This window comes from Strongylocentrotus purpuratus, unplaced genomic scaffold, assembly GCF_000002235.5.
Source record: "Strongylocentrotus purpuratus isolate Spur 01 unplaced genomic scaffold, Spur_5.0 spur5_contig_865, whole genome shotgun sequence".
NCBI classification, from domain to species: Eukaryota; Metazoa; Echinodermata; class Echinoidea; order Camarodonta; family Strongylocentrotidae; genus Strongylocentrotus; species Strongylocentrotus purpuratus.
Window position 1 is genome coordinate 998793 of NW_022145574.1, and position 14909 is coordinate 1013701.

The window sequence follows — 14909 nt, forward strand, 5'->3', positions numbered from 1 at the left end:
CAGTATACATAATTTTAAAACTTTCCACATGTAATATTTGTATATTAGCTTTCAAATTTTAGGCACCAATAATATTGGAAGACCTATTTTCAATAAAATTATCACAGGATTCTTTGTCGTATGCTTATATCATTTGGATGTAGTTTCTAATCAGCATACTTCTATTTTGTTTTGCTTTGCTTTGTTTGTATACTCGTCAACTGTAACTTAAAATTAACTTTCCCCCTTTTCGAACTTATGTAGACATACAAGTTTATATATTTATGTGTAAATGTAAATGTACAGGTATATGTGTCCATAAATTTTATTTGTATATATCTTTTTATTGTTGCTTTCCTTTTAAGAGTGGAAATAAACTTGCACTTAAACTTGTTCATTTGTTGATGATTATCTTATCATGACAGGATTTGATTTTAATAAATCAATTGAAATTACATTTAAAGCCCCACTGCACTACTTGTAGCTACTTGTTCCCCCCTATATAGAAAACAATACCGAAGCGGTGCCCATTGATCCCCCATGATCCTCTTTTTGTTATGTTAATTGAGAGCTGAGTTGATGAGATGACCACCTTCCATTGACCACGCTGGGTGGTCTAATCCTTCCCGGCCAAACTAGTACAGACGGCCTTTAAATTCTAGATTATCACTCCATGGAATACAGACCCCGTCTTATTTCTGTTGAGCAAGGGCTTTGATCTCTGCACTGAGCACCTTGGTGATGTGGATGGCTTCCTGAGCTTCGTCGCCTCCGATCTTCTCAAGAGCGATGTGAGCCGCCTCACGCACGTTAGATATAGCATCGTTCCTCCTACAAAGAAATAAGGAATAAATTCAAGCCGTCTTTCCAATAGGTATTTGTTCAATAATAGGTATTATACAACACGTACGTGTAAGTAGATTCTTGTCATTTCATTGGAAGATTGTTGGTCACATGATATTCAATAGATACTATTGCAAGGGCTTGCATTTTTGGTACTATTCAACGTGCATGCATTTTGGGTTATATGCAGGGCGATTTGAGCAGCCTCATGCACATTAGATATGGCATCGTTCCTCCTACACAGATACAAGGAAGCAGGTTAATTCATCATAATTTTTGTGAGTGCATAAGTGAATATGCACTGCAAACAGTTAAAGTTAGAATACCATAACGAACAAGGCTTGTCCAGTCCATTACCCGGCTCATTATGACTTAACCAAATGAAGTGCATATCACTAAATTCACACGCTTCAAAACAATTATTTGTTGTAGCGAACAGGTCTGTAATATGAATTCATGAAATTGATCATTGCATTAGAGCTATCCATAATTGGACCAGGAAGGGTACAAACAATTACATCTATTTCATCTGATGGGATACTTTCAGTTGTATCTTAGTTGAGCCAGGGTGGGTACACATATAGCTAGTTGGACCAGACCTGGCCCCTGTTGCACAAAACTTACCATTGATGGTAACTTTGCCATCAATGGTAACTACCATGGAAACCTTGATTTTGATTGGCTGTTGAGCCCTGTTACCATGGTAGTTGCAATTGATGGCAAAGTTACCATCAATGGTAAGTTTTGTGCAACGGGCCCAGGTAGAGAACTTATATATCTATTTCATCAGGTGGGTACACATATACCAGTAGCTTACCATAGTTGGACCAAGCTTGGAATAGCTTGCTTAGCCCTCATGTGTCCCAGGGCCAGACAGCAGCTCTGCCTCACGAGGCGGTCCCGGTCTTTCAGCAGGCGCAGCAGACGGCGGATCACGCGGAGGTTCTTGCCGTCCGCGACGCGGGCCAAGGAGAGCGACGCCACGGCCCTGACGTTGTCATCTTTGTCGGCACAGAGATCCATCATGGCCTCCATGACAGACCGGGTGTGGAACTTGGCTGCATTCAAACAAATAGCAATAGACCAGCTTGGAGTTTATAGTACTTACAAATGACCCCAAAATATCTACGGATCTTTTAAAGCCCATCTGTACTAGTTTGGCCAGGAGAGATTAGACCTCCCTGCATGGTCACTGGCAGGTGGTTATCTCATCAAAGCAGCTCTCAATTAACATAGAAAAAGGGAACCATGGGGGATCAACAGGTACCGCTTAGGCATTGGTCGCTATGTACATGTAGAGGGCGCAAGTAGCTATAAGTAGTGCAGTCCTGCTTTAAAGAAGTGCCAAAGGTAAGAGTTTCTTACCCAGATTCTGAATGGCATCAATCCTGACGGTCGAGTCCATACTGAAGACCTCAAGCATAGTGTAGCGTTCCAACGCCTGCTCCTTTACTCGATCCCAAAAGTCAAGCCGCTCTTCATCAATAGTACAGAAATCTAATGGAACAGAATGGTCCAAAAATAATAACACAAGTATAATAATAGTAATAATGAGATCAATTTTTATAGTGCATGTACTATTTAAATATACTCTACTGCGCTGTGATGAAAACAAAACTTCTAACAGTGCTACTTTATAGACACACAATAAAAAAAACTATTCAAAAGCTCTTAAAAACAAGTGCGTCTTCAACGAAACTTTAAAGACAGCAACAGATGATGCTATAGCAACATTTCTGCAGTCTTCACACTTTTCATCTACTTTCTTTCCTAACTCAATGTCATCAATAAAAAGGTAAGCAGGGGCTTGGCATTAGCAGGCACCATAGACACATGGGTAGCCAGAATGGACAGATCTCCGAAAATGTACAATTTTAAAGGGAGATGGTAGTCAGATTTTTAGTGCAGTATGTCATAATTCGCTGACACCAGGCTTGGTGGAACTAATGTCTACCCATTATGTCACAAGCGCTATATAAATGTTTTGTATTATTATTATTATCATTATTAATGGGTGAACAAGTCTCGCACACAGCAAACCCGTGGTCCCATCAAGAAACACCCCGTGTTTGTGATCTAGTTGATGCGTCACCGGCCTGTGGATCACAAGGTCCGCAGTTCGATTTTCGCCGTCGCACTAATGTCCTTTGGCACGACATTGATCTACATTTTCCACACTCAACCCAGGTGATGTAAATGGGTACCTGGCAGGAATTAGTTCCTTGAAATGCTAGAGCGCCGTATTGGCAGCCATGCTAAAGCCAGGGTAATAGTCGGGAGCACCAGGTGTATCAAGTCTGACAGATACGTAACGCTATACAAGAACCCAATATATTATAATTAATAAATCCCCTATGGAAAAATGTAGTGTGGAGCCCTTAGTAAGTCTTGATCTTTACACTTACATTCATAGCTCTCTTTGGTGATGATATCATCACGCTCTTCATCTAATTCTTCCTTTAAGACAGGTATTATCCATTCTAAGGTTACACCAATCTTAGACAACTCTTCTGTGCAGTCATTCTTAAAGGCAGACATAAACCTATGGGGAAAAAAAAGAAAAAAAAGAACAAGAATGTGTAAGTGTACTAATCACCAAAAAATGTATTGCTCTTGATTTTTTTTCCTCTTTTCCTCAAGCAAGATCTTTATTTGCATAATTTCAATACATATTTACATTAATTACTCAATGATTGATTGATTGAAAAATAACATTAATAAAAATTAAAGTATTTCCAACAATTCTTCGAGCTTAGTATTATTAGTATTGCTCTTGAGGTAAGGGGTTCAATGTGGTTATACTGTTTTTTCAAAAGATGAGCTTCAAATAATACCATTACAAAGATATATTGCAATTTTAATACATTCACAGTCAACAGGAAAACGTTTTGTTGAGTAGACTAGTTAACGTAGGAAAGGGCTTGGGTTGTAAGCCTTCAGATAGAGAGATTAAATGCCATACTTACTCTTCTAAAGGCACGGTTTCTTTGTTCTTGAAATGGACAGCCCAGAAGTCTTTCATGATGGCCTCTGTCGGGGGTAAGATCTGATGGACGTTGAGTCTCGTCCTCGTCTCTTTTCTCGTGATCTGTTTGTGCTTCTTAGCACTTCCTTCAGTACGGTCTAACAAAGAAAGAAGAGTTTTATGAGAACAAATTTTTTAAGTTAAAAAAAAGGTCTCTTAAAGGCCGGCTGTACTTGTTCAGCCAGAAGGGATTAAACCACACAGCGAGTCACTGACAGGTGGCTATCTCATTAACTCAGCTCTCAATTATCATAACAAAAAGAGGATCATGGGGGACAAACAGGCACCGATTGGGGAAGTTTCTATATAGAGGAAGCAAGTAGCTACAAGTAGGACAGTGTGGCTTTAAAAAAAGGTGTATAGTTCCTTTTTATCACTTTCCCAGTTTGTTTCACATGCTTGTTCAGATTGTTTAATTGTGCATTTGTGATTTTCAGTCAAATGATGTTACTGGGTTTGCACGATACATCCATGTTTTGCAGTACTCCATGACTGCCAATGCACTGCACACATACATAAAGCTAGGGTAATCATTTCCAAGAGCTCTTTGGAAGTGCATAGAGATGTAATTTCATAATTTATGATGTGCTATACAAGAACTGAAGATTATTAAACATGTACATATCTAAGGCTCCAGACGGAACCCTACTGCGGGGGAAGAAGAAAAAACGTTTAAGGGCGGCAATATTCTCTTATCTTGCTAAATTTGTAATCAGTGAGTATTTCACGAAATTCACGAAATAAAACCATGCAAAAATAACAGCTTTATATACCCTTATAACAAAATTACCATGGTACACAGTAATTTGGCCATGTTACATGTACCATGGTACTACCATGGTAGTGACATTATTTATACGGTACACTAAATATATACATGTAGAGCCATGGTAGTACTATGGTATTACCATGTTTTTTGTTTTTTTAGGGTATACAGTACATTTATGGACTTACTGGCTTCATCTGTGATCTCTGCGAGCTTCTGTTTGATGCAGGTGGCAAGCTTATCAAAGGAACCCTGAAAATCATCTTCATCGGAGAAATCAAACCATCTTATTGGAGCCAGCTGGAGACGCCTGTACATTACAAAAAAGATGTGTACCGATCATCAACAAAATATTTTGAGCTGCATATATTAAAGAGGCTTAAAGGCATCGTTTAACAATGTTAAATCTGAGATACACGATACTACGTGTTATCAGGCTCTGTGATAAGGTGTAATATTAAAGCTTATCTGCCGTAGTTTACAGGAGGGATTAGACTGCCCTGCAAGGTCACTGGACAGGTGGTTATCTCATCAACTCCGCTCTCAGTTAACATAAGAAAAAGAGGATCATGGGGGACCAATGGTCACCGATTAGGCATTGTTTGTTACATAGAGGGCGCAAGTAGCTACAAGTAGTGCAGTGGGCCTTTAAAGCCCTCAACAAATCGCGCTTCAAAATAACAAGAAGTGCCTCAAAAAAGTAAAAACCTTTGAGTGACCGGTATTTACAATACCAGTACTCGTTTTCCCCAATAGACTTTAGTGTTATGAAAACCGTTTGGCAAACGCAAAATTTGATGTCGATTTTTAATCATAATCAGACAGGCGATCAGCTTGGAAAAGTCATGTGGTTCCTAACTGACCTAAAGGTTTATAATTATCATTGCAGCATGAGCTAAATCAAGGATTTTTTTTAAAGGATCTAAGACAAAGTTACTGGATCCCTTTAAAGTTGCTATACTACACTTTTGCCCATGAAGTTGATTCGTTTCACTGACAGTATGTTTAAACTTTTAATATCTCTTTTTGGAAACTAATATTTATCTACAGTAGGCTTGCGGTTGCACCATGTGAGAGAGAGGTAGGATTGGAAGTCCTGAAAAGGACTCTCGAAATTTCTCTTTCTTGAGTGTGTGTAGTCCTCAAAAGGGACTGTTTATATATAGCTCAAATTTCTGAAATACACTATTGCCCATGGAATAGGAATATTTCTTTTTCGTACCTCTTTTAATTCAATGATTTTGACAATATGATTTATTCACGATGGATAACGTTTATATATTCACAGAGCTTTATCTATCAAGGATATTACCATATTGTCACAATTATTTAATAAAAAGAGGTAAGAAAACTAAAAAAACTTTTAATTCAATGATTTTGACAATATAATTTATTCATGATGGATATTAAAGGTTTATATATTCACAAAGCTTTATCTATCAAGGATAAACAATATTGTCACAATTATTTAATAAAAAGAGGTAAGAAAACTAAAAAACTTGGCAAGGGTATGAATACTTTTAGTTGTTAACTATATGTACAGAGTGTACTGCATAAGCAACCATTTTCCAGTTGCTCCACACAGGCTTCTCAATAAACCGGATATGAAAGTGAAACCACACGGAAGAAGAAAAACCACATAAGATTAACTAATCAACTGCAAACTATTGATATGAGATCAAGTTTACAGTTCACCACACCAGTATTAAGCAGCAATCTTCAACCACAAATATACACTGTACAGATCAAGTATCAAAAGAACCAATTAGTTATAATTGTGCAAAAAAGCAGTTTGGTCATGCCATGTGTACTGTGCATAATAAAGGACTGGTTGCATCATAGTGTTTGAAAGGTGTAGAGTCAATCGAAACAGGGTATGCACTATTTTGCTGCAGCACAAGCCTTGTTCAGATATGATACAGTAAACTGCGGCGTATTTTTATGAAGTCGGTGTAAAAGGGTTCACAATATTCATGTTATAACACAGAGCTTAGTAGGACCTTATTGCGTGCAGTTGCCTTTCTTTCACACATACAAAACTGCAGCTTTTGATTTTTTTAATTTTTTTTTTTTGCTCCTGTTTATCAGAGCATATCTGAACGAGCCTTTTATTGCTCAGGTCTTGAAATTCTGGAAGGGAAACCAAATGTCAAGACTACCCTGTTTAAAGTTAATTCTGAATTGTTTATCTTGCAGTCGATCAGGGGTTTCAATCAGCAAATTATGTGAATAGACTAAGACTTACAACAAATATTATTGGAAATATGAAAATGAAACTACATGCATTTTCTTGCTCAACGACAGAAGAAGAGTATAATGGAGAAATGGAAATAAATTAATGTAGAACAATTGCATGAAAACATGAGGATCAAAATTTGAGCTACAGTCAGGTATCAAATTTGGATATTGGCAAAGTTTGTTAAATGTAATTCTAAACACCCAACTACCATAATTGGTTGCTACTTTTTGGCCTATGCTGTTCAGAGGACCCTAATAACAGGCCCATATCTGTGATTGCTGTCAGTAGATTGAAGAATAAATTCTCATCTAAACACCCAATTGGTTCGCTCATGATTTGGGCCTATGCTGTTTGGACAAGCGTCACAACAGGCCTATATCTGTGATTGCTGTCAGTAGTTTGAAGCATCATATTCTCATCTAAACACCCAATTGTTTGGCTGCTGTTTTGGGCCTACATATGCTGTTAGGACGAGCCCTACTTACATGCCAAAATCCATGACCTCAGTGACTTGCTTATGAGGTTGTATCATGCAAGGGTAGATGGGTTTGCTGGAGACATAGGCCAAGGCCAACTCGTCTTTGCAGTACTTGGAGGTGGCAGACCTGGTACTGAGGAGTGAAAGGAAGAGCTGAGAGAGATGGAGAGAGAGAGGGTACATTCTGATGAGACACAAATATGATCGAATTGACGACGAAGTGCATGAATGGAGAATTAAAGGTAAAGACCACTTACAGTGTATGGTCATGCGATTGCATTGTGAAAGAAACGTTGTGGAATCGATCAGAAAAGGTTGATCATCTAGCATATAAGTATTGGTGTGTTCTGGAATCATCAAACTGACAAGAAATTTGGCCCAGTCTTGGTAAAGTTACAAGTACTGTACACAGAAAGGTGTATATGGGACCACGCGACACGTGCACGACACATGCGCGATATCTGTCAGGTCCAAATAGATATGATAATTTACCAAATATGTCAAAACATATTCTTTCACATGATTGGTAATAAGAGCTTCCATTTCATTTTTTGAGAGGGGGGCGTTTCCAAAACTGGCCTGTACCTAGTACATAGTAGTCAGTGTCCAATTGCAATGCATCATAATTTGTTAATACCAGATTGGGTTGAAGTACCAATTAATGTTTGAACAGGTCTCTCAGGCAGCGAACCCGTTGTCCCACCAGAAAATACTCCAGCTTGCCTTAATATCTCGAGGGTGAGGGAGATTTTATGATGATGAGAATTCATTATCATAATGACAGTAGGTTCAGGGTAGAGTACATTACATACATGTAAGACCTGTCAGTTGTAAAATCGAAGTCCACTCTTAGTGATTGACAACGGTTTATATTGGGGAAAAACCCAAATGATGTCAATTCCACATTGGAACACACTAATATAAGCCTTTAACATTTGTACATGTAGGGGGAGAGAAAGATCGTAAGAAAGTGAGATATCAAGAGAGATGGACAAAAGGAAGGGGGAAGGGGGAAGAGAGAAGGGGGAAGGGAGAGGGGGAAGGGAGAGGGGGAAGGGAGAGGGGGAAAGGGAGATGGAATAGAGTGAGGACAAAAGATAGCTAGATATCAACAGAGGAAAAATGGGGAGGGGAGAGAGAGAGATGAAGGAGAGACGAAGGAGAGGTGGGGGAGAGAAGAGAGTGAGAAAGAGGGGATTGAGATCATTGTAAGAGAGTGGAGATTGGGAGGCAAGGACAAAAAGAGAGGGAAGAGAGGGGGGTTCAAAAATCAGCAATGGAGAGAGTGGAATGGTGTATGCAGCACTAAGATGAACAGATACAATGACTTGAATGGTTACGCCACTTTACAGACGATCACAGTGCTGAACAAACTACAATGACCTTTGCATCCTACCCAGTATCCAATTAACACCCAGCTGGAAAGTGGCAAATGTGCATTACTGTCTTGCCAAAGGATGCACATGCTAGTGCCAGGTCAGGATTTGAACCCTCAACCCTTGGATCAAGAGTCCAATGAACGAGCTCGTTCATTGGACTCTTGGATCCATGCACATAAGATACACTTGGAAAGAAAAACGCATTTAGAAGTACCGAAATGTATTGTGTTTTTTCACACAGGGGAAGCAGTGTTCAAACATTACACAACTATTGTACATTTTTCTATCTCTTACTGTTCAAAGGAGATTTTGCTTGTTACAATTTTTTATGAAAAACCCTACAGAAATTTCTTTAACACCATTTCTGCTTTCTTTTAGTGTACCCTAGCTTGCTAAATTAGGTGTGGAATTCCCGTTGCCTCTCAATGCATTGACATTGCAATTTCTTTTGAGTTTCAGGCATTTGTTTACACACCATTCAATTTGTTTACACACCATTCTATTGACTAAGCAAATTTTACTTTACACGTAAAGCACAATGACTATTCAACTGTAACAAAAAAATGACCCAAAAGTAGGCCAAATATTTGCCTCGTCTGATCATGAGTCTGCTATATTTTTTTGGCCTTGAAATCACAGAATTTTAATAAGAAAAATATGTACCAGACCGGATGCCACTTGTCTTCATTGGATAAAGAGCAGTGGCCTAAAATTTAGCTACAAGGGTACAGACATGTATGTACAATATGTACATGCACAGTAGTTAAGCAAAAAAAAAGTGTTTGATTAATTGCACCTTCCAAAATTCATAACTTTCTTGTTTTGAATTGCTTTTTGCTCAAACTTTCCCTGACCTGTTTCTCTCATTTTTCTGCTGACATTAGAACCGACTTAATATCAGGGTGAACTTCCCATTGACTGTTGGGCTTATGCTACGCTATTAAACACTTGATTAGGTTTACATGTAATTTAACCCATAGCAGAATTTTTTTTTTCAAAGGTCAAAATAAATTGGATTTTCCTCGTCAAGTTGCGTAACAATTATTTGTAATTTCCACTCTTTTCATACATGTAGTTAAAATGTATACCGTAATCAGTTGAATCGGTGCGAATAATTTTTTGTTTTTAAATCAACATGAAACAGCCATTGTGTAAAAAAAAACAGAAACAGTGATTATACATCTCTCTCTCTCTGCACTGCCAATTTAGAGATGTCAATGATTATTTTTGATCAAATCGCTCTTATTCATGAATGGCACAATGTACTGACACAGAAATTAACTCAAATTTCCCTGCAATTTTTGCATTTTCTCCTAATTAAGCATGTGTAATTCTGTGCATCCTGGATCAAAAGATTAAAAATAATAAAATGTTGCTAAAAAGTGACCGTAAATTGCTTTGGGTTTACACATGGTAGCGGGAATAAGAGACATACCTTGGCATCTATGATAGCTTGTCCAATCTTGTTCAGGAACTCGACGCCAGCCTTCAGACCCGTCTCATCGACCCATACAGAGATACCAGCTTTCTCTAGGGCATCTACATGAAACATATAGATAATATTAGTAAAAGGTTGCAGTTTTATCATTGAACAGCAATAGAAGAGGCGCGATAGCTCAGTCGGTAGAGCAGTGGTCTAGTAACCCGTTGACCCGGGTATGAAACCAAGGCGATGCGCTACTGCCCTTTGGTAAGGCATTAATTCTCATTACCAGGTCCCTCGGAGAGGACCTAAAGCCGTTGGTCTTCTGGTTGCTTACTAACAAGCATTTATTGCTTTCTTTGATGTCAGGTAAACTAACCACCACTATCACCACAATATATTTTCTTTTTAAGGTTCAGATTTTCGCTATGTCAGAATGCATTTTTATGTATATTTGCAAAGTACATGTAGGGTAAATTTTGTGAAATGTGTACTTGATACGAACAAAAGAAAAGTTATGCACATATCTAGAGACCATTTGCACCCATTTTTTCTCACACAGGGGTCTTATCTTTTAAAGAAATGTTTTTCAAAGTACAAATAGGGGTAAATTTTGTATTTGACTAATGATCATGCATAACCCCTTTGATTATGAAGTAATACATTAACATATATATATTCATCATTTACGATTAGAACCTTACAATTCCATTATCCTTATCACTGAATATATTTATCACCATTACTTATCATCATTTATCATCATCATCATTTTTCATAACCATCATCAAAACCACCATCATCATCATCATCTGTGATCATCATCATCATCATCATCATCCTTATCATCAACATCGTCGTCATTATTAGCATCATAACCACCACCATTATCATCACCATCATCAGCATCACCATCATTACCATTATCATCAACATCATAATAATCATCCTCCTCATCATCAACATCATCAGCATCACCACCACCCCAAAGTCCACCACCAACATCACCAAGTCCACCATCAACATCCTCCTCCTCCTCAGCACTCTTATTAGTAGTATCATTCATGATAGAAACTCACCTGTCATCATCCTCATCACAAGCGTCATCATCATCATAACCATTATCCTCAGCAGCATCATCAGCAATCTTATTATTAGAAGTAGTATCATTCATGATCAGATATAAACTCACCTATCATCAACCTCATCTTGTCCCTGTCCTGATGGCTGTAACTGATCATGAGGTCCTTGGGTTCCATGCTTGATGAACGCTCCGTCTGTCTCTCCATCCCAACCTGTGAATCCTGTGCCGAAGGGCCTTCAACCTGTGGAGACGTAGATTTGCTCTTGGTAGTCACTTCTTGATTTTCGCCATCTTGATTCCGTTTTTGTGGAATATCCTGTACCACACATTCCTGTCTATGGTTACTACCGTCTTCGCTGCTTATTCCGCTCTTTGGGGTATTTGGGCTGATTCTTCCTTTACATTTTTTGTGTTTGTGCACGCTACTACTAGCGCCCATGGTCAGTTATTGGGCTTGCATGCAAAGTTGGCAAACAGTGAATGAACTTGCAGTGTCAGACATGCATTTAGGGCAATCTACATGTAGGATAGATCTGTGAAGAAAACTTGCAGAAGCCTGCATCCAAAACACCAGGCAAGTTAGATGAACAATCAGCGAGCAAGGTCAAAGTTCAAGAAGAAAGATCAGCCAATCACCTATGTTGTTCTACATGTACATATGAAATAGGAAATAGGAAAATGTGGAATTGTGGATTACAACATACAATGTAAAATGAGGATGATGAAAGGAATGGCTTACTTTGTTCAATCAGGTCTTCGCGTCTTCATGTTCCACGAACCCTAATTACCCACAAATTGGATGTAACATAGTTTGAGAAATACGCCCCTCTTATCGCCAAAATATTGGGTCTAGTTTACCCAAAAAGTTCTGAAAATCTATGATACAGCAAATCTACGAAAAAGTCTAATCTCAACTGGACACTTTTTACTTTAAGATAAATAATTACAAGAGTTTATTTTTAAAAAGGCCAGCGATTGACACCTCATCGTTTTCTGATTGGATGGGCATGCTTTCACAAATGTACACGTACATGTATCTGATGGCCCACCTTTGGAAAAATCGTGATTATTTTCATTAATTTTACCCAACCTTTAGTGAGTATGGACATTGGAGGTATATTTTCACAAAAGTTTGTGTTACAACACAACTAACAGACCTGACGGAACAAAGTAAGCCTAAAGGAATACATGTACATCACAATACAGGACAGGAGGTTTCTTTGTCTGAAAATATTGACTTTTGAGATTTCTAAGCCTACATGTATATTACCTGGATATCATAATGCACATTAAGTCTAAAGAATTGTAGAGGGCCATTCGACAGGTCTGATCCCTAATCAGTTAAAGCTCATCAAATCAATCCTCAAGGGTCAAAATTTAGTTCAAACAGTTAGGTTCAAAATTATTACACCTCAGTTTCCAGTGGTCATTGAGCTTGGACTTATATCATACAAATAATGAACTAATGAAAGATGCTTGAGAAAAAGTATTTCAAATACGGTACACCTCTGTACATGTATTGCCATTATGAGTGATTCGTCTTTTCTAGGCCTCGTCTTGTAAACAGTTATGATTAATCACAACTCATGCACGTAAGAGATACTGTAGGAAAGCACAAACTTGTGATTGATTAGAGGACTTGCAAATTGCAATCAATTTGTATCAATCACAACTCTTTATAAGACAGGTCCTGGATGGCATAAATGAAAAATCAGAATGCTTTTCATGATATCCAAAAGTACATGTACATGTACATGTACCAACGGTTGCATGACCCAATTTGGAGACTACATGTATGTGAATGAAATTCCCACGTGGGAGACAGTCTCATAAAACCATCTTTGTATTCAGCTCACAGAAGGACAAAAGAAAGTACTGGTATACAATATACTGGGGTGTGCAGGTGGACCACTAGGGGTTTCCCCCTACTCTTATACAAATAGTGCAGTGGGTTCGCAACCTGCAAAGGTGGTGATTCTCCTCTACACAGGGCATCCCATGTTGCCAATATTAATAGCCTGCAACAACTACATGTACATGTACATGTAAGTTAGTCTAGTTCTACTATAGATTTGTTTAAATCCCTCTACTGTAAGTACCCAGTATTCTTCCCAAACCGTCACCAGAATCAATGAGGCACATGCATGTTATTTTGTTCAATAAACAAACTACACACAAAATCTCCAAAGCAAAAGGAAAGAAAACATGACAATTCACATACATGTACACACACAGGGGGTGAAAGGGAGGGGGGGGGGGGGGGGTAGATAAGAGGATATTTGTCTGCAGGGCTAGAGCTTCCTCTAAGGATTTGCGCCTTTGATTTAAAGCGCTAGGCCAAAACAACATACCGGTAGTATTTATATGAAGAAAAAGACTTGATAAAACAGTATATTTGATTGAACAAATCTTACAGTGTTTTCTGAGCTTAGGATTGTTCAAAATTCATTCGAGGTGAAGAATATACATGTATACCATATTTAGTTTTGAAAAGCATTTCTTCTTGCCATCTTTATTAAAAAAGCTTTGCTTTGATGATGCTCCATCGCCTGTTCATGGAACCCATATTATTAAATTATGCAGGAGTGTGGTTTTGAAATGACATCACATTGAATGGTTCACAGAGACAATGTCTCTTCCACATTCTACTTCTAGTCTTTAATTTATGATTTAAGGGAGAGTGTGCTGTTACAATCAAGAAGGCACTGCGAATTTCTGCATGCGGCAGAGAGAATCGTTGATGGAAGCATTTCCCACAGAGTTAATCATGTAATGAAATTTATATATTCATCATGCATGGTTAAGGTTTACATTTTTAATAATATTATTGTAGGACGATTGTCAGCTTTTGAAGTTCGACTTACGGGGCGCGTCCTAAAAATACGTGTAAGGATCGTCCTTATTTTCGCCAACATTTTTTGTCATCAACGATCTGCGGGTTTCGGGTTCCCGAACCGCGCGCTGGTGATCCGCAAAATGGATTCCGCATAAGAAAATAACCCCAGTTCACCATCTACTTCTATGGGTTGTCCGTCTTCCCAAGGATTTATCGTCCATTAAAGTCTCTGTACAAAGTCATGTAAAGTGCATCAAGAAATCATCGCAGAACCTAGACTCTAAATTCGCATCGCCAACGCACGGATCGAAATTTGCGGACGATCCTTATTTTTGCGGACACATCAACCTGTCCACATTTACGAAAACGATCCTCATTTCTGCGGATGATCCTTATTCTCGGACCACTAGCAACCGGCACTGCGCCTGACTAGATCTGCTAGACTCTTGACTGAGTCAAACCCAAACCAAAGTAAGATTAGAAATTCATCATGTTCATGCAAGTTACAGTAGATAGATTTTAAATTAATACACACAAAGCAATACATGGGACCACATTTCCTGCCATAAATAACTGTGCGCGAAGCCTTGCAAGACTTGGACTGGTCAATTAGAAAGGATTTTTCAAGTTAATGACAGCTTTTTTAAAGAGAAAAACTTATGAAATAATGTATAATGATGCCATTATTAACATTTTATGAAAATAATATATTTAAAATTGATATAAGCTACAAGCTTGAAAGTTTTCACACTTACCTTAATTTATCGGTGAAAGCTAAAGTGAAAGCTAAGGCGGATGTTCATGAGAGCTACAGATTCTTTAGCGCTATTGCTATAGTATAGTAATCTCCACGGAGG

General features: G+C 38.3%; 1 protein-coding gene across 2 annotated transcripts; it reads right to left on the reverse strand.

Annotated features, from left to right (window-relative positions):
* Positions 1-544: 544 nt before the first annotated feature.
* Positions 545-14909, reverse strand: LOC577369. Of its 2 annotated transcripts, none has more exons than XM_794862.5 (10): positions 14808-14909; positions 11325-11862; positions 10145-10248; positions 7338-7483; positions 4802-4923; positions 3789-3945; positions 3228-3364; positions 2188-2319; positions 1640-1880; positions 545-810 (listed from the first exon to the last, which is right to left on the reverse strand). In XM_794862.5, exons 2-10 carry the CDS (start codon positions 11653-11655, stop codon positions 672-674), a joined length of 1509 nt encoding a protein of 502 aa, XP_799955.4. In that variant the 5' UTR covers positions 11656-11862; positions 14808-14909; the 3' UTR covers positions 545-671. The 2 variants fall into 2 exon arrangements, with proteins under 2 accessions (XP_799955.4, XP_011684161.2); XM_011685859.2 differs by having other exon boundaries at positions 11325-11457; positions 14808-14876.

What these genes read in the sequence shown, in the direction of transcription:
- LOC577369 (XM_794862.5), bottom strand. Translation starts at nt 11,655, where the DNA reads ATGGGCGCTAGTAGTAGCGTGCACAAACACAAAAAATGTAAAGGAAGA. An exon ending in GAGGTCATGGATTTTGGCAT is followed by an intron (nt 4,924 to 7,337) that starts GTAAGTAGGGCT and finishes TGTAATGTACAG; the next exon opens with GCGTCTCCAGCTGGCTCCAA. An exon ending in GAAACCGTGCCTTTAGAAGA is followed by an intron (nt 3,365 to 3,788) that starts GTAAGTATGGCA and finishes TTTTCCCCATAG; the next exon opens with GTTTATGTCTGCCTTTAAGA.